The sequence below is a fragment of the Kickxella alabastrina genome (genome assembly GCF_025024165.1).
Source record: "Kickxella alabastrina strain RSA 675 chromosome Unknown BX661scaffold_1, whole genome shotgun sequence".
Classification (NCBI taxonomy): Eukaryota; Fungi; Kickxellomycota; class Kickxellomycetes; order Kickxellales; family Kickxellaceae; genus Kickxella; species Kickxella alabastrina.
In genome coordinates, this window is record NW_026251472.1 from 1,375,479 (window position 1) to 1,392,682 (window position 17,204).

A 17,204-nucleotide genomic window follows, 5' to 3' on the forward strand; every position below is an offset into this window, starting at 1 on the left:
TTTTTTTGTTTGGCAAATATGACACAGCCAGCCGGACTGTCCCGTTCTGCCTTTCCTCCTCTTCGCTTGGCTTCCATCCCTTTATTTTCCTTTTATTTATTTTTTATTTCTGTCTGTGGCTCCATTGGCGACGTTTTTCCAGTTTTTATAATCTGCACTCCGCAAGCTCCCCTTTTCTAAAACGATTTCCCTTTTCTTGTTTCTTGTTTCTTTGGCCCTTTGCAGTCTGTCTCACCTTTTGCCAATTCTTTGCACTTTATTATTATTATTATTATTATTATTATTATTATTATTTATTCACTTATTTGCACCCCTTTTTATCTCTACTTCACGCGCTCGTACAAACCGGCAACACAGCATGGTTGCCAGCAAGCGGTACTCGCACAGCGCCAATGTGCTGGACATATCACATGCTATGAAGCAACAAGCATACGCGCAGCTGGTTGGAGGCAGCGGCAGCAGCAGAAGTGGTAGCATGGTCTTTGGCGAGGATGGAGACTCTGCTGACACGCAATGCATGTCCAATGCGCCTGACCGCCCATACTTTACGCCGATGCCCTATTTGGAGATGACCTCGCCGACATCACCGACACTGCCATCGCCGGCGTCATCAGTGTCACAGCGACAGTCGCGCGAGTTGAACCGACAGTCCTTCCAGAGCTATCACTACCACCAGCGCCAGAGACGGAGGTCCAGCTTGCTCCTGGGTCCCGGGTATTCGCCGCAGAGACCCCAGTCGCGGGTCGCTAAACACGACTCATCGGCAGTGTCGGCAGCTCAAAAGCGCATGAGCTTGGGTAGCTACCAGCACGCCGCACTGGGTCGTCACTTTGGCAAGGATATGAAAGCAATGCACGGCTTGTCCGACGAGTATATGGATGACACAGGCGGTTATGCAAAGCCCATGTGGAGCGAGGAGCAGCTTCGCAGGGCACGGCGGTTCTCGTCCAGCCACGCACGAGTTATTTCGTGCCCCACTCTCAACATCACCCGCATAATGCGATCGATTAGTGTTTCTAGCGACAACATCAGCGTCAATAGCAGCAACAGCGGGCACAGCCTTGCCAAGCAGGCTCGGCGCGAATTTGTCGCTTCCCCAGGCTTACTAGCCTCCTTCCCTACGATGCTGAAGGGTGCCCCAGGCAATGCGCGCAGTAGCTTCAGCAAGCGAAGCAGTATTGTTAGCGGCGGCTACAATGCTGGCGATCAAGACGACTTCCAGGCACGCCAACAGCACCGGATGTCACAACTGCAGGCCCTGTCGATTGTCGTGCCTAGCTCACTCAATACGCTGCCCGAAGACACCGCCGAGACACGCATGCCACCGCAAGTAGGGGTTGACGGGCTGCGTCGACGCACATCTATCCGGCTGCGCCATGCAGGGACTCCCGACATTAACATCAATTCGGGTGAGCCTGTGGCTCTGCTGTCACCGTCATTGACTGAGGAAGGCTACCCTGAGACCGGCGACGCCCAAGGCAGGCCGACTGTTCTGATGGGCGCACAATATAATTCCGCTCAAGACGGCCCGTTGCCCCGCAGCCGTTCTGGTGGTTCCAGTGTCGCCAGCAGTGCGAGGAGTAGTGCATGCTGGAGCACTATATCTGCCGAGTCTCCCCATAAGCGTTACAGCTACTCATCTGCGGCTATTGCAGAGGCCTTGCGCAACTTGCAATCGGTCAGCCGACACAGTGACATTAATTTTAGGGATTTTTCATTAAGAACGAGATTAGACGGTGGCGGCAGTATCAGCAGCAATAGCAGCAAAGACGACGACGAGAAAATGACAATCACACTCAAAGGCCCGCCGCGACATAACGGCGACGACACTGGCACCGACGCAGGGAGCGGCGCGGGCAGCAACTCTCAAAATCAGCATAATGGTTGGGCTGAGGAAGCGCCCGCAAACACAAATTCTCAAAGCAGCAACGAGACTACTGGATTTCCAAAATTAGAAGCATTCATGGAGCCTTGGAGCCAGCGGCCGTCCACTGACGACGGCGAAGTGGCTGTTCCCGCACTGTACCTCGACAGCACAACCTCGCTGTGGGATCAGTACGTGTCTGAACTCCAGTCGAGCGAGTTTGACCCCAATATCCACTTGAAGCGGAAGCGCGTTTACCAGTTTCTGCGTGTGCCGTGGAATGTCGAGAAGCTGCTGTGGTTCGGTATCGCAATCTGCTTTGATGCGCTGATATACGTGTTTTCCATTTTGCCCGCAAAGTTTGTCCACGCGGCGTTCACATTAGCGATGGCAGTGCTGTCGGAGCTGCCAGCCATTGTCGAGAGCGCTTGCGAATCAGCGTTGGTCCAGGTTGCCCTGTGCACGCTGCCAGCCAGATGGCGCGAGCGGCTTGTGTCAATAGGGCGACGGATGCAGCAATGGGTCGCGCGTCTCAGCGGCTGCGCCGCCGTCGACTCAAGCCGGTTGGCAGCAACCGGCGGGAGCATGATGCGTTGGCTCTCGCCGGCGCAGCTGTTTGACTTTTACCGCGGGCTGCTGCTCATAATCACATGCGTTGTTCTGTGCCGAATCGACGCCGCGCAGATGTACCACGGAATCCGAGCGCAGAGCTCACTCAAGTTGTACTTTATTTTTAGCGCCCTGGACATATTTGACCGGCTGCTGTCATCTTTTGGCTACGATATTCTCGACGCGCTCCAGTCGACAGTCACTGACCCGCGGTCACAGCGCTGGAAGAGTGGCGCCGGATACTTTGCGCTGGCGCAGCTGTACATGCTTGTGCATACACTGGTGCTGTTCTACCAAGTGATCACGTTGAACGTAGCCGTCAATGCTTACAGCGACCAACTTCTCTCCTTGCTCATTTCGAACCAGTTTGTCGAGATCAAGAGCAACGTATTCAAGAAGTGGGAGAAGGAGATGCTGTTCCAGGTCGCCTGCGCCGATATTGTCGAGCGCTTTCAGGAGATCGTTTTCTTGTTTATCATCATTCTGCGCAACCTGGCCGAGCTCTCGGGCACCGGAATATCGCCGCTGTTTGCCTCTTCATCGCCGACGGCAACGACTCCGGGAAATGCGGGCGCTGTGCTTCCAACCGCCCAGCCACCCGTGTCGTTCGACTCGGCTACCCCATCAGCGTTTGGGCCGCTCGTTCCTGCCTGGGTTTCAATCCCACTGGTCAACCGAATCGTTACTCCGGTTCTGATGGTTCTTGGGACGGAGCTTCTCATCGACTGGATCAAGCACGCGTTTATCACCAAGCTTAACTGGATCCGGCCAGAGATATACTCGCACTACATCGACATTCTGTCGCGCGACCTCGCATGCTCCAAGCCGGGTGCCAGAGTGCGGGGAGTGCCACTGCTACCTCGGAATGGCGTCGACAGCGCAGCCTCTTCCGCTGACGAGAAGATTGGGAGGTCCAGCGCGGACAACTACGAGTCGCAGGACAACTCGATTTCAGAATATACACGCCCTACGCGCAGCGCCCTTACTCGGTCCCGCTCGTCGTCGATACTTGTGCACGCGGCACTCAAACTTTATGCTTGGGTGCAAGGAAACCTCCTTTCAGAGACGATTGACAACAAGGACAAAGACAACGATGGCAACAGCGCCGGTTCACAGAGTGGCGAGCGCTGTGCCTCCGATGTGGAGGGCCGCTCATCGTTGTCCGCACATGCGAATAGCTTTAGCCGCCAATGCGAGCACCAGCGTGTGCAGTCGGTCACTCGCCCGCAACTGTTTGTAGAGCAGTCATCGCGCGTTGCCCGCCGCCTCGGTCTGTCGCCGATGCCAATTGCCTGCATGATTATGCTCATGCTGATGCAGGTCGCCCACATTATGATGCAGTCGTCGCGGCTGCAGCACAACAGCGCGCCTACCCAGTCAGCGACTGCAACAGCAGACATGTCCAATGTATTTTGGCTGGTTGGCTGTCTGACAGCAGTGCCTCTTTTGGGCATTGCGATTCGCGTGGTGCTTTCCACCTGCAGTCTGATTGCGAGCGTTCTGACGGTGGACGTGTTCTCGAAGGTGGGATATGCCATCCTGCATCCGAGCACGGCAGTGACCTGGTTCAGCACTCTGGTTACGTCGCTGCTAGATGTGTTCAGGCCATCCGCACAGCATGACTACGCGCTGAAGCCAACAATGTCCGCTGGGTGGGTGGCACTGGACGTGCTCGGCTGGATTGCCACGGTGCTGATTGTCTACGCACTGGTAGTGTGGATTAAGCTCGCATTTGGAAACCGGCTGATGCACTTTGCGTGGAGCCGGTTCCGCGAGTTTGAGCGCCGAACAGCCGAGTGCAAGGGCACGGACCAGGACACAGCCAATCTGAAGCAGTACGACGACCTGACCAAAAAAAGTGACCATGACTCGTTCACCGAGGTCGGCAAGCTGATTGGTAGGGAGAAGAGCGAGAAGGAGTGGGAGAAGCAGCGGCCAAAGTGGACCCTGGACAACATCGAGCGCTACTCGCTGTTCAAGAGCCGCATCCCCTGAGCGCGCGTGTGCCAGCAGGTAATTTAAAGCAGACAAAACCTCAGGCCACGTTTAATTTCCCAAACTCTTATTGGATTTAGCTTATAAAATATATTATTTTTGCGACATTTTTTATTGATAATTTTTTCAATTACAAATTTTTCTCGTGTTGTTATTTTCCCCCTTCCTTTTGCACATAAAGCATTTCCCCACCCTTTTTTGCTCACATATTTATACAATGTCTCGAGGACGCGGCAGGGGAAATGGCGGCAGGCGCGAAATGAGCGGGCTGCACACTGAGCTCATGCGCAGCACAAAGTTTGGCAAGACTGATTCAACAGCCGCCCAGCCGCTGTTCCCCGAATACGAGTTCCAGCCGAACAGAGCACCCAGCAAGGAGGAGGCCAACGTTGCACGGCTCATGGAGGAATTTCAGCAGGAGGTCAGGTCATCGGTGTTCTACCTCAAGCCGCCACTATCGCCGCCGGATGTCGAGCGGTACTCTGACAGGTACCTCAAGGCTGACGAGGCGCCGAAATCGCTGAAGGAGCTTAAGACAGACATAAATCTGTTTCCTGAGGAGCTGCACTCGGTGCTGCTAAAGAAGCGCACAAAGAAGGCCAGGGCCGCTGTTGATGACAATGCGAGTGTTATGGCGGCGCTCAGGAATGCCAAGGACGACGATTCAGATTCGGACAAGAGCGGTAAGGAGGATGACGAGGAGCTTGAGCTGGAGGGAGAGGAGGAGGAGGATGAGGAGGAAGGGAATGATTACATGGACTCTTACTTTGATAACGGTGAGGAGGACGATGGTGGCGACATTGATGATGATGACGGCGGAGGCGATTATTAAACGAGACTTTTTCTTTTTCAATCTGTGGGCAGAGAGCGCTGGCCTTCCCTCCTTCAGACATATTAGACAAATAAAAATACGCATGCTTCAATTAAATGGTGCACTTTTTGCATGCAGACCGCACTGTAACAAATCCTCAACCTGCGGAACAGATATCTGTAGTCTCATTCTTTTATTCAGTGCATATCCTCAGTGCATCATTTGTCGCCACTGGCAGAATCAAAAAATCTTTAAAAAATAAAAATTGCAGTTCCGTGGTCCAGACCTGTCGCTAGCACCTATTTCAATTCGTTTTCTTCCCCCAACCCTTCTCTTTTTCTTTCTATTTTTGATCAGTCGATTAGGTGTGTCACTTGGAGTATAAAAGTATGTTCGCTCGCACATTCATGGCGCAGACCGCCCCTCGTCTCTCTCTTTTAGCCAAATCCACAATTCAAATTCAAATTCGCAAAATGTCGTCCCCTCGTCAAGTCGTCTCCACCACCAATGCGCCCGCCGCCCTCGGCCCGTACTCGCAGGCCATCATCGCCAACAACATGGTCTACGTCTCCGGCCAGATCCCAATCAACCCGGTGTCCGGTGAGATCGAGGCCCAGGACATCACTGGCCAGACCGAGCAGGTCCTGAAGAACCTCGAGGCCATCCTGGTCGAGGCCGGCAGCAGCATCGCCAACGTGGTCAAGACCACCTGCTTCCTTGACGATATCAACGAGTGGCCCGCCATGAACGAGGTTTATGCCAAGGTCTTCCACACCGCTCCCCCCGCTCGCTCTGCGTTTGAGGTCGGCAAGCTGCCCAAGAACGCCAAGGTCGAGATCGAGGCCATTGCCAAGCTCTAACTCTGTTTAGCGCCGGGTGACGGTGATAGCCACTGCACATTACTATAATAAACGCAAAAAAACTTTGGAAACAAGTCGAGCAAACACCGAGGTATAAAAAGTGATGAGATTGAAGTTATATAAAGGGGGTAATGCAATGAAAACTAAACAAATAAGTGAAGTGTACGGGCGACAGCCGACGGGCGCTAAGCAGCATGCAGACGACAAAAACGTCAGCTTCAAGCATTCCAATACGACGAGAACCCGTACTTGTCTGGGGTCGGGGAGGAGATGGTCAGCATGCCCTTTGCCATGTTATCCAGCGATTCGGCGAGCGACTCGATGGCAGGGAGCACAGGCAGCTTTGGGAGCTTCAACTGCGGGGAGTTGCTCTTGGTTGAAATGCCATCCAGCGGGTAGTCGTCCATGTCGCATTTGTCGCTGCGCGGCGAATACACGACGGTCTCGCCCTCACTACGTGAGGAGTCGCGCTTGTCGCTGAATGTCTGTCTGCCCATCCGCTTCTCATTGAGCGACATGGCTTTGCTGGGATAGCCGATGAACGGAATTTCGGGGCTGGCGGCTGCCGTACTCATATTTTGGCCGTGGACATGTGGCCTGTAACCCTTGGTTGAAATAAACGCATAATCGCCGCTGGCAGCGTTGGGCGAGGCCATTCTGCTAGCTGGCAGCGAGCCACTGCGTGGTGAGGCGGCGGATATAATGTCGACCAGCGTGTCCCTGTTGTGCCATGACCTGGAATCGTCGCTGTCTTCAATGCTGTGCCGGTTCACCGTATACAGAGCGGGGCTACCTGGACAACTGGCATTCCGTGTCTGCTCCTGCTTATCTTCAGATACCAATAATGGCAGTGGGATGTGCTCCGTTGCATCCACAATATTCCGAACCGTCAAGTCCGGCTGGTCATGTTTGCTGTGGCTGGAAGCAGCATCTGCGGGTCCATCCGCCGAGATCTCCTGTGGCACTGGTGGCAGCGGCCCGAACTGGAAGCCCATGTTGGTTATATGCCGCTGCATCGGTGTCTCCATTAATGTGCGAGGAGCCGGTATTGGTGTCAGCGGAAGGATACAGCTGTCTCTGCTGGAGACAACTGGATCCGGGTTAATGTTGATGCTGAATCCGCTGTCAGACCTCTGGCGCACCTCTGGCGTGCGCAGCGTGGTGATCATGTTTGGAGTTATCGTGGTGGGTGTGAGCGTGAGCGCGGGCGCATCAGACTCAGTGAGCTCTGTTGACTCGCGCATTGGCATGCACGGTTGAACGGTTGGATACACAACTGCCTCGAGACGCGGGGCAGGCACGCCCCTGCATCCTGCGTACGGCTCTAGCGACTCTGGCCTGGGAACTCGCGAGTTCTCGCTGAGCAGGTACCCGTAGGCAGCCGAAACCGCGTAGCTGTCGCTCTCGGTGGTCAATGCCGATAACCTTTTATTGATTTCTACCTGTGAAGCGCTGCCGACGTCGCCAAACTTTGATGTGACAATGCGCAGCGGGATATCCTTGGTAACATGTTTAGTGTCGAGTTGGCCGCTGCTCGAGCGCGATGTCAAGCCAAAGTTCAAGCGCAGGACGTGAGTAAAGCTCAGGAAAAAGCCCTCCGCTGTGCATACGTCGCTGCGAGGCACGCGAATGTGGAGGCTCTGGACTCCATTGAGTCTTGGTAACGGCAGGCTGCTCGAGGACGAGTCCCGGGTTCTGGCTGCTGGCAAGTTGATCAATGCGCTGGGGTCTACCTCGGTCACCTTGCGGTTCAATGTGCGCTCTGCCAGGATTACTGTCGGGGTGTTAACGGGGCCCTGGTTGCTGAGGAATGCGTTGATGGACTCGAGCGCAGTGGCATCCTGCACGTGCGTCTTCAATGCGACTTGTTCGATCACAGATGCGCGAATAAATGTCAGAACCCGGTTGTGCTGGAGCATTGTAGCGTCGACATCGACCGAGATGGACTCGCCCAGAGTGCAGCAGTGGTTCTTCACTTGCACATAGATGTTCATCGCAGTCTGCACCGTCTGCCGCCGGAATCTGCGCCGAACCGGCTCCAACAGCATTATACCATCGCGCAGTACGAGAGGCTTGAGCCAGCCGACGCCTGATGGAAGCACCTTGGGCGCCAGTTGCACAGGAACTGAGGAAGCGGCTAGTGTCATACTGCGGCCTGCGCTGCCAGCAATGCCTTGGCGTGCCAGGGGCGAGCTCGCAGAGCCAACAAGAGTCGCACTGAGCGTGTACGCAACTTCGCATATGGCGGACCACATGGCCGAGGGGAAGTTGACGTTGGGCATGGTACAAGAAAAGTCGAAAACGACATTTCGGACAATAGTATCGGTTACTATGCCATCGGTCTGCAACAGATTTTCTGTTGATCGAAATAGAAGTTTGCGCGATGAGCCAATTTTGACGCCGAAATCCACGTGCTCCCAGCCCTCAAAGAGCAGCTGTAGTTGGCTAACTGCAACGGGCTCGGTTACCTTGACTAGAATGCGGCCGTGGTATGTCCGCGAGGGCTTCAGGCCGCTGGTCGTCTTATTAAGCGGAAATTCAACCCTAAACTCTTTAATACGCGGGTCAAGCTCCATTGGTGATATGTGTTAAAAGCAATATGAAAGGGTTTGCAAATAAAGACAAAAATATGTGACTAGAGATGAAGAAAGACAAAAAAATGAAATGAAAAACTTGCGTCTTAATGGAAGCACGCGGATGACGATATGTTGAGCAATGCCGCGTCTACGTCTGCTGTAAAATGCTGCAGTCGGTAGCGTGGATGCCGGATGTACAAATGTATTTTTTATATACTGGCAAGTAATTTTAAATGAGCGAGTGGTGAATACAATTTATAATTAAATAAAATAAGGAATATCGAATAAAGGAGAGCGTGCTAAGCAACCAAAGTAGAATATAAAAGTGCAGCACAAGTCGTTATTTTTTGTATAGTTTATCACAGGAAGCCAGGTTGTATCCCTGGTGAATTAAACAATAAGTATAAAAAGAGAAATGCTCGTCAGAAACAGAGTTGATAATTAAAATAAAGAAAGGAGTAATGCCGTATGGCAAATACATGCTTCGAATTGAGAAAAAAAGGAAAGGAGAAAAATTCGTTCACTGACACCAAAAAAAGAAGTAGAAGCGCGCCGCGTTATTTTCTGAAGGCAGAAGTGAATAAGGAAACACCCTTGTGTTAGAGCGATAAGTCCTATATTTCAACCTCCCCTCTCCCTCATTTATTACTTCTTACTGAGCTGCTTCGTCACATTCTAAAGAGCCAAGCACACAATTGAGTCTTTCGTTTTCAATATTTAAAAGAAAAAGGCTATATGTACCAAGTGTTTTTTATCTCTTGCTTGAAATTTGGGGGGCACAGGGGGATTCGCGTTGGCAAACCAGACATCAAAATAAATAACTTTCACTAAAAAATAAAATATTTTCATATTTGCAAAGAGAAAATCATTTAGTACAATATCCATTTTGGTAGAACATTGTTCTTGTCGTTAACAAAAACATTGATGCTTGTCGAGATGCCCTTATTTTCTGCAATTGCTCTCAGCTGCACAATCAACCACCCATCCTACTAAATACATCACAAGGCACAATGCAGAGCGTCAAATGCAGAATGCAAAAGAAAAATAAAAGAAAAAGACAGCTGACGACGCGGCAACTGTTTCTCCAGGCTTTATGAATTCAATTGTGGCACCAACCCAACACAAGTGCATTGCATGGATTGCACACCGTTTTCTTTGTGACAGCTCCGGTGGGGCTTGTTGCTCAAAGAAAACTCAAGCAGCTACATATAATGCGCAATAAAGCAATTGAAGTTATAAAGAGGTTTTATTGAGGTTTTTATTGAGGTTTTATTGAGGTTTTATTGAGGTTTTATTGAGGTTTTTTGTTGTATACATTACTGCAACATCTTTTGTGTGCATCCAAAGCGAGTGACAGCAGCTGCATCCCCACGTATCAAGTTCCTCCAAAGTTGAATAGCCAATTCTGCATTTGGAATGGAGCTTGAGAGGTGTTAATTTGTTTCTTGATTGCGCCTCAAAACAAATTTTGAGGCAGGTAAATGGAGAAAAACTAGCTGGTGGGCCAATAACATATATTTTGCATACCCATTATACTTGCGCGAACAAAGTAATTTGGCATGTGTGCTCTCAATGTTTTGCATTTCGTTTTATTTTGGAAATACAACAAAATTACGGAATATTTACCTACAATGGAAGAGGTGTAGTCGAGCAGTTACAGCTATAATTCGGATAGAAAGTGCATCCGACAAGCATGGCTTTGCTTTTAAATGCAGTTATAGATACTGTCCACAAACAAGGCGTTGGTGGTGCTGTTACTGTCACTAAAAAGTATTTTGGACGACTACAAATCACACACAGGGCTACAGTCGACAGCAGACTATAAACAGTCGTTGCATGATATAATTTGCGCTTGTTCGCAATTCGGCAAAGCGTTGTGTGAATGCTCTTCTTTGGGCCAATGCATTATCCAGCTCAGCTGCGGGTACCCTTGGTCTGCGCACATCATCTATTGTGATTCGTGAAGGCCAAAATGTAAAACCTTGGCACGTGCACGAAAACAAATGATTGCCTTTAATTACGCGTCGAATAAAAAAGCGCGAAAATAGAGCGGGTGCCTGGGAATATAATTGGTTTTGTGTGGCTGTTACTGCCTTTCCCTCATTCGCTTCTCTTTCTTTTTTGTGCTTTCTGGAAATATTCTCTATTATTTTTTGCTTACGATAGCTTAAACTTGGTCACGACAAAGCGCGAATCATGCCTCTCAGCTTAGGGTTGGGCAGCCGCGCTCGCTTGCTGTTGCCGCAGCTGTCGAAACTAGTTTCTTCGGCCTCAACCTCACACACTCACAGGCACATCTCAGCCACGACTGCACCGCGCAGTAAAAGCACGCTGGAAGAGCTCGCCGCAGTGCAAAAATGGGGGGACAATGTCCTTGGAAAGAGCTCTGTTTTGTGGGATCGCATGGATCCCCGACAGCTCACACTCCTGGACCAGTCGATCAGGCCGTACCTTCCAGCTAGCTATCCCAGCCTTCCGCGCGACGCTCGGGTGGGAGATGTTTCCGAGGGAACCCCAATACCACCAGCTGCGTATCTGGTGTACTTTCCGGCAGCCAAAGGCGAGTCTGAGCTTGCCCCCGACGGTTATTTTGCTGACGAAGCGCCGCCCGACCCCTTCGGCCAGCGTGTGTGGGCTGGCGGGCTCATGGATTTCAGCGCAGAAAATCCGCTTCGGGTTGGCGAACTCACGTCGCAAACAAAGCGCATCGAAGACGTTAAGATCAAAGAGAGGTCGGGTATGGACCCCCTGGTGATTGTCAGGCTTGTCCTTGAGATGTACAACAGCCGCGGGCTTTGTGCTACCGAGCATCGTGATCTGGCGTATATGAAGCCAATCGATTTACAGCGCAAGACTGTCAAGCATAACCGCCAGCCTGACTTTGGGCACGAGATGGTGCCATCTGAGATCCTTTTGTTTAGGTACTCGGCACTGTCGTGGAACTCACATCGCATTCACTACGATGCAGTTTACGCGCGCGAAACCGAGCGCCATCCGGGCCTTTTGATCCACGGCCCACTGACATGCACGCTGCTGCTGCAGCTACTCGAGGCGAATATGCCGGAGGGAATGGTGCTCAAGTCGTTCGACTACCGTGCAGTCACCCCGATGTACTGCCAGCAGGGCATGCGACTCAACGGGCGATTGATACAGGCGCCGCAAAGAGCCAATACCAAATGCGATGTTGTTGGCCCTAAGAAATGCGAGCTTTGGTCGACCAACGATGAAGGCGGCATTTCCATGAAGGGTGTGGCCACGATTGTTCCTCGGGCTTAGAGCGGGTCAAACTTGATACCAAAACGGGGGATGTGGCTGTGCTGGACACAGTATCTAATATTTTACTTCACATTGTTTCCATTAAATCAAATCCTTCTAGCAGAAAAAAATATGAAGCGCTGGCAAGTCGCCACATCAGCGCATTTTAGAGTTTTATTTGCAAATATTATTGCTTCATCGCCCGTTTTAGCCGACGGTTGCGGCTGTAGCTACCGCGATTGCTGTAGACGCGATTACTGCTAGCGGCGGACATTTGGCCGCCATTTTAGAACCAATGGCTTTTGTTCACCGGTCCCCACCGGCGTCTCTTCCTCTTCCTCTGCCTCTGCCTCTGCCGTCGTCCCTGCCTCTACTGCTGCTCCCTCCCCTGCCGCGGTCGCTTCCCTGACCCCTGCTTCCGCCCCTACCTCTGCCTCTTCCGCGACCGCCAAACTCGCTGTCCCTACTGTCATTACGGCCGTTGCTACCAGAGTTCCAGGTTCGGCTGGGCCTCTCCTCCCTGTATGCCCTTGGCTGCTCCTCCCTATTTATCCTAGGCCTCGTGTTGGCCCTCACCTCCTCAATACTATCTTCTGCCTCAGTCCCCTCTTCGTCGCTCTGACCCTCGTTTGCGGCGGCCGCAACTCTTAGCTTCCGTTTCTCCTTGCGATCCAAGAACCACTGGTCAAAACGCTCGCCATCAAGTACGCGAAGGGAGGGTATCATTTCGATTACCCTCTCGCGGTACCTGTCCTCGGTGCAAATCGGGTTTCCCTTGAGGTTCAGGTTGTACAGGCGAGGCAGCGACGACAGGGGTGCGATCGAAGTCCACTCGTCCAGCTTGTTATTTCCCAAATCAATAACCCGCAGGCTGTCGCACGTGCGAATGCTCTCGGGGATAGACTTGATCTTGTTGTCGTTGAGCCTAACCTCTTTGAGTTTGGGGTATATTGTCAAAACGGGTATGTCGGTGATTTTGTTGTGTGCGGCACTGATCTTGGTTAGCTCTTTGAGTAGCGGCATGTCCGGGATCTTGCCGATCTCGTTATGAGAGATGACCAGCGTGTTGAGGTTTGTTAGCTTTGAGATATGTTCGATCTTTGCTATTTTGTTGTGTCCCAGGATGATGGCCCTGAGCTCACCACAGGCGGCGACGGACTTGCAAATTCGGGTCAGCCTGTTGTTGCTCATATTCAGCACATTGGCCTTTGGCGTGTATTTGACAACATCCATTTCCTCGAGCAGATTGGCGCTGAGGTTTATGTGGATTAGGGACTCAGCCTGGCGCAGACCACTGAGCGCATCGCTGGAATCAATCTTGTTGTCCGACAGATCTAGCTTCCGCAGCTGCACACATGACGAGAGGCCGTCGATGTGAGTTATCTCCTTGCCGCGAATAGCAATGACAGTCATCTCTCCGAGTGGCTTGTCTACAAGGCTCGCCAGTGCTTCTGTCGAAAGCCTCATTGTGTTGGAATGTCAAAAATCAAAAAGCACGATTGCGAGTGTTGAATTGTCTACAACAATTTCAAGGCAAAGAGAACAAACAGACTTGTCCATGGTTTTGAGGTATGGCTGACTCCAGCAAGTATATTTTTTCTTTTGTTGACAGTCACAGAAAAAAAAATGCTGATCGCAATTTTCTGATCCAAATCAAGCATGCTTTAAACATCACTCATTTGCTTCAAATCGAAGTGAGGTTTTGAATTAAATTGAAATGAATTATTAATCTTTTTTAGCTGTCCTTCTAGGACGGGTCAGTGTTTGGATGGTGCAATGCCCACACGGGCGTTGCGACGGTCAAATACAACATAATTCGAGCGAAGGAAAACGTCGCCCAGAATGATAAACTACACGGAATTAATGCAAAAACAAAGACAATAAAAAGACAATTAATACACAGTCAAAAAGGCAGACAGTCACTAGCAGCAAACATGTAAAGAACAAAACACTTTTCCCCCCACATATACAGCCATAATCAATACACCTCGTTGCACTTACGTTTGATGCACCACTAGTCACTGCAGAGAAACACCAGCCATCAAGGCCCTTCACAGGTTCGCGCATGAGGTTCTTGACAGGCACAGCAAAGTCAACACCACCAATGGTAAATGTCAAGTTTCCTGGCAAGACCGTCTCTGTGTTACACGGCATGATCCAACCGTAAATTTCGTTGTTTTGTGCGCTCGGAATTCCTCTGTGGAACTCGGTTGCCTGATCGTCGCTCATGACAATAAGCGTCGTGCCGGTGTCAATGATGGCTGAGCCCTTGATATCCAGCCCCATCTTTGTGAAACTATCAAAATTCAGCGAAACGTCATCAAGCATGACTTCCCAGAACTTTGGCTTGTGCAGCGGTACCCAAGTGAGCTCTCCAGAGTACCGAGTTTTGTCGATCGCGCCAAAGAGATACTCGCCGGCATAATCGTTCTTGTCCTTTTCGGTGATGTACACGGAGAAAATGGGCTCGGCCAAATAATCGTTTTCCAGAATGTTGTCCAGGAATGTCGTGACTCCTACACAGCGACGCAAAATCAAAATCAAATGCATAAATGACGTAACATATTTGCGTTTAGCGAAATATTGGCATGTAACACAGGTGTGCACTTGTAACCAAATCAACATAATAAAAAGCACACGGAATGAACATTAGGCTTACCGGGAATAAAAGAGACTCCGCTGTATGCGAGTCCAAGCAATCCATCGACAATGTCAATTTGGTACGCCCGCGATTCATTAGTGGCAAGGCCAACGACCTGGTTAGGAACAGTCAGATTCCCGATAGTGACAGTGTCTCGAATGGTATATCCTGATGCAAACGAGCCATCACCGTAGGAAATTCCCCACTTGCGCCCCTCGGCCTTGTACGTCGATGATCTTTTGGGATTGAACTTTTTGTGACGCGAGCACACAGTGCACTCTTGCCCGGCCAACCACACGTCCCCAGAGCCAGTGTCGAGATCGAGCTTGAACAGCTGAGGTGGGGTGCCCACGCCGACTTCGCCATAGTACTAGAGTGTAAAAGAATTAAAATAGGTTGACGATTAGTTTCAGTTAGCAGGTAGAAGCAGCAAATATAGCAATAAAAAACAGTTCTAAGGATTGTAAAATTGTCAGTTAATACTTGCCTCAATCCCATAGCCGTACTCCTTGACCGGAAGTTTCTCCACGACTTGCAGCCACTTTCCAGGGACGTTTAGCATATGCTTCTGCAGTGCCCTGACTCTTGCAGCCATGGTTGATACACGATTGCCGTGCGACCTGTGAGGAGTAATTGGAATTTTGAAAGACCCATTGCCCCCTTGCATGTTAGGAACTACAGCAAGAGAATTATCCGGTTGCGTATTGCTGTTATCGTCATCGTCGTCATTTTCGTTGTCATGCTGAGGCACCTGCTGGGTGCTCATGTGGTCCTCGATGTTGTCTTCCAGAAACTGCATGCCCGATATCGGAAGCCCGTTCAGAATAGGGGCAGCCGGTGTTTCCAGCTCTTGCAAGCTATAAATAAAAATAAATACTATTAGGTTTATTGTGTTCACTCGATGAGGATTTTTTGCAAGTCATTTTTTGATGAATTGAAATACTTACCTCATTCCGCTAAAGACGCTTTGTGGTGCGGCAAGCGTCACCGACAGCATCATGTTTAGTGCGAATGCCGTTACAGTTAGTTGTTTCCACATTGTATAAACGGCAGCTTGTTTTGGAGTTTTTTTTTGAGGGGGGAGAGTGAAAAGTGGTCTAAATGAAAAGAGTATATTAAAAACATGCAAATATAATTAGCATCATTGAGGGCTGGCAATGTCAAATTATTGCTTGCAATTGGTCTGCGCATATACGCAAGTTAAATTTGCAATGCTAATCCGTAGATAAGTGTATGCTGTTGGTTTTTATTTGTTCAAATAATGAAAACTTACCAGTACAATTTTGAATGCTACAATGACAACAACTCGATTAACTAAAAAATACAAATAATTTAGTATGAGTTGGCCGGATAACCTAGTCAGAGTTAACTAGCTACCAGTGAATATAATATTTAAAGTAAAAAAACTACAAATGTTGAAACAAGAGAGGTATCCAGAAAGCAAAAAAGTTTAAAGAGGCGGGGATACCCAGAAGATATATGTTTATTTCAAAAAGCCAGCAAATATTAACCTATAGTTCATCCCAAAGTTTTGGACTAGCATAATATTGAAGGCGAGTTTGTCATGCTATCATGTGGAGGCTTGGAGTAGTTCAAATATATATTTGACAATTAAATTTATGCTTGTAAAATAAATATTAACCCATTTTTATTAAACACCATAGCATGGAAAATGATCACTCCACTCTGCAAGCCATCCTGATAAGCGTGGTTAATTGGAAGTGGCAGAGTAAAAAATAGAAGCTTAGCAGTGCATGGTGCATGGTGCATAGTGTGTGCTTTGTTTTAATATAATTTGTTAATTGCCTGGGTAACCACCGTGGCAAAAAAAAAGCGGCGCATTTTATTTTTCCGCCCAGGTACTGGCTGGTCAATATCCAATATCCAATATCCAATATTGTACTTTATTAATATTGCGGTTGGATAAATGAATAACCTGTAAATTGATATTGCACAGTGCATTGCATATGTGTACGCAAGTGTGGAGGCTTATCAAGAGGTGCGGAGAAATATAGACTAGAACATGCAAGGTCTTAATGAAACCGTGAGTATTTCCAAGGCAGAGAAACTCAATATCTAAGGCTAATTTACTGCCTTCCTGTGCAGATGCTCAATATGCTGACCAGGCATGGCGGCGGCTCCTCGTTTGGCCGCGCCAAAAGTATCCTTGGCAGTATAATTTTTTTAAAAAATAAAAAGTAATCATGCACAAAAATGCATTATATCACAAATAGTCCGATAAAAGCATTTATGCAAAACCTTGGAAAAACGCGCTTTGGAAATCAATTGAGGATATAGAGCAGCATGCAGTGCATTCGCATAAATAGAAAAAGCAAAGAGACAACTGTGATAACGTTTGATCGTATAGCAATGGCAGTCACACCCGCAAAGAAGAAATGAGCGCGAATATAAACACGACTCGCCAACTTTTATTTAGTAAACAAAGCACAATATTTGGTTACTCTGCAAATAAGCGAAAACAAATAATGCAAAAGATATCGAAAGCATGATAAACGATGAATACTTGTATAGGCCAATCAGCTCGACCATTTGGCCCGAGCCCAGAAATAATAATAAAAAAATTCCGCGACGC

The 17,204-nt window shown here is 49.5% G+C and overlaps 7 protein-coding genes across 7 annotated transcripts; 4 read left to right on the plus strand and 3 right to left on the minus strand.

The window, feature by feature from the left end:
• Nucleotides 1-256: 256 nt before the first annotated feature.
• On the plus strand, nucleotides 257-4,613 carry BX661DRAFT_175833 (eukaryotic membrane protein family-domain-containing protein). Its single transcript, XM_051534184.1, has one exon. The coding sequence runs from the start codon at nucleotides 359-361 to the stop codon at nucleotides 4,466-4,468; it is 4,110 nt and encodes a 1,369-aa protein (XP_051395340.1). The 5' UTR covers nucleotides 257-358; the 3' UTR covers nucleotides 4,469-4,613.
• Nucleotides 4,614-4,685: 72 nt separating this feature from the next.
• Nucleotides 4,686-5,300, plus strand: BX661DRAFT_168140 (DNA-directed RNA polymerase III, subunit Rpc31; the record flags this gene model as incomplete). Its single annotated transcript, XM_051533398.1, has 1 exon — nucleotides 4,686-5,300. One exon carries the CDS (start codon nucleotides 4,686-4,688, stop codon nucleotides 5,298-5,300), a length of 615 nt encoding a protein of 204 aa, XP_051395341.1.
• A 452-nt stretch (nucleotides 5,301-5,752) lies between these two features.
• On the plus strand, nucleotides 5,753-6,139 carry BX661DRAFT_138491 (endoribonuclease L-PSP; the record flags this gene model as incomplete). The annotated part of the gene is made up of 1 exon (XM_051532724.1): nucleotides 5,753-6,139. One exon carries the CDS (start codon nucleotides 5,753-5,755, stop codon nucleotides 6,137-6,139), a length of 387 nt encoding a protein of 128 aa, XP_051395342.1.
• An 86-nt stretch (nucleotides 6,140-6,225) lies between these two features.
• On the minus strand, nucleotides 6,226-9,196 carry BX661DRAFT_175836 (uncharacterized protein). Its single transcript, XM_051534185.1, has one exon. It carries the CDS (start codon nucleotides 8,713-8,715, stop codon nucleotides 6,358-6,360), a length of 2,358 nt encoding a protein of 785 aa, XP_051395343.1. The 5' UTR covers nucleotides 8,716-9,196; the 3' UTR covers nucleotides 6,226-6,357.
• Nucleotides 9,197-10,765: 1,569 nt separating this feature from the next.
• BX661DRAFT_175837 (uncharacterized protein) lies at nucleotides 10,766-12,058 on the plus strand. Its single transcript, XM_051534186.1, has one exon. It carries the CDS (start codon nucleotides 10,912-10,914, stop codon nucleotides 11,989-11,991), a length of 1,080 nt encoding a protein of 359 aa, XP_051395344.1. The 5' UTR covers nucleotides 10,766-10,911; the 3' UTR covers nucleotides 11,992-12,058.
• BX661DRAFT_175838 (uncharacterized protein) lies at nucleotides 12,059-13,575 on the minus strand. Its single transcript, XM_051534187.1, has one exon. It carries the CDS (start codon nucleotides 13,435-13,437, stop codon nucleotides 12,277-12,279), a length of 1,161 nt encoding a protein of 386 aa, XP_051395345.1. The 5' UTR covers nucleotides 13,438-13,575; the 3' UTR covers nucleotides 12,059-12,276.
• A 152-nt stretch (nucleotides 13,576-13,727) lies between these two features.
• Nucleotides 13,728-15,611, minus strand: BX661DRAFT_168144 (aspartic peptidase domain-containing protein; the record flags this gene model as incomplete). Its single annotated transcript, XM_051533399.1, has 5 exons — nucleotides 13,728-13,820; nucleotides 13,972-14,486; nucleotides 14,630-14,981; nucleotides 15,126-15,468; nucleotides 15,559-15,611. The coding sequence occupies 5 exons, from the start codon at nucleotides 15,609-15,611 to the stop codon at nucleotides 13,728-13,730; spliced, it is 1,356 nt and encodes a 451-aa protein (XP_051395346.1).
• Nucleotides 15,612-17,204: the final 1,593 nt, after the last annotated feature.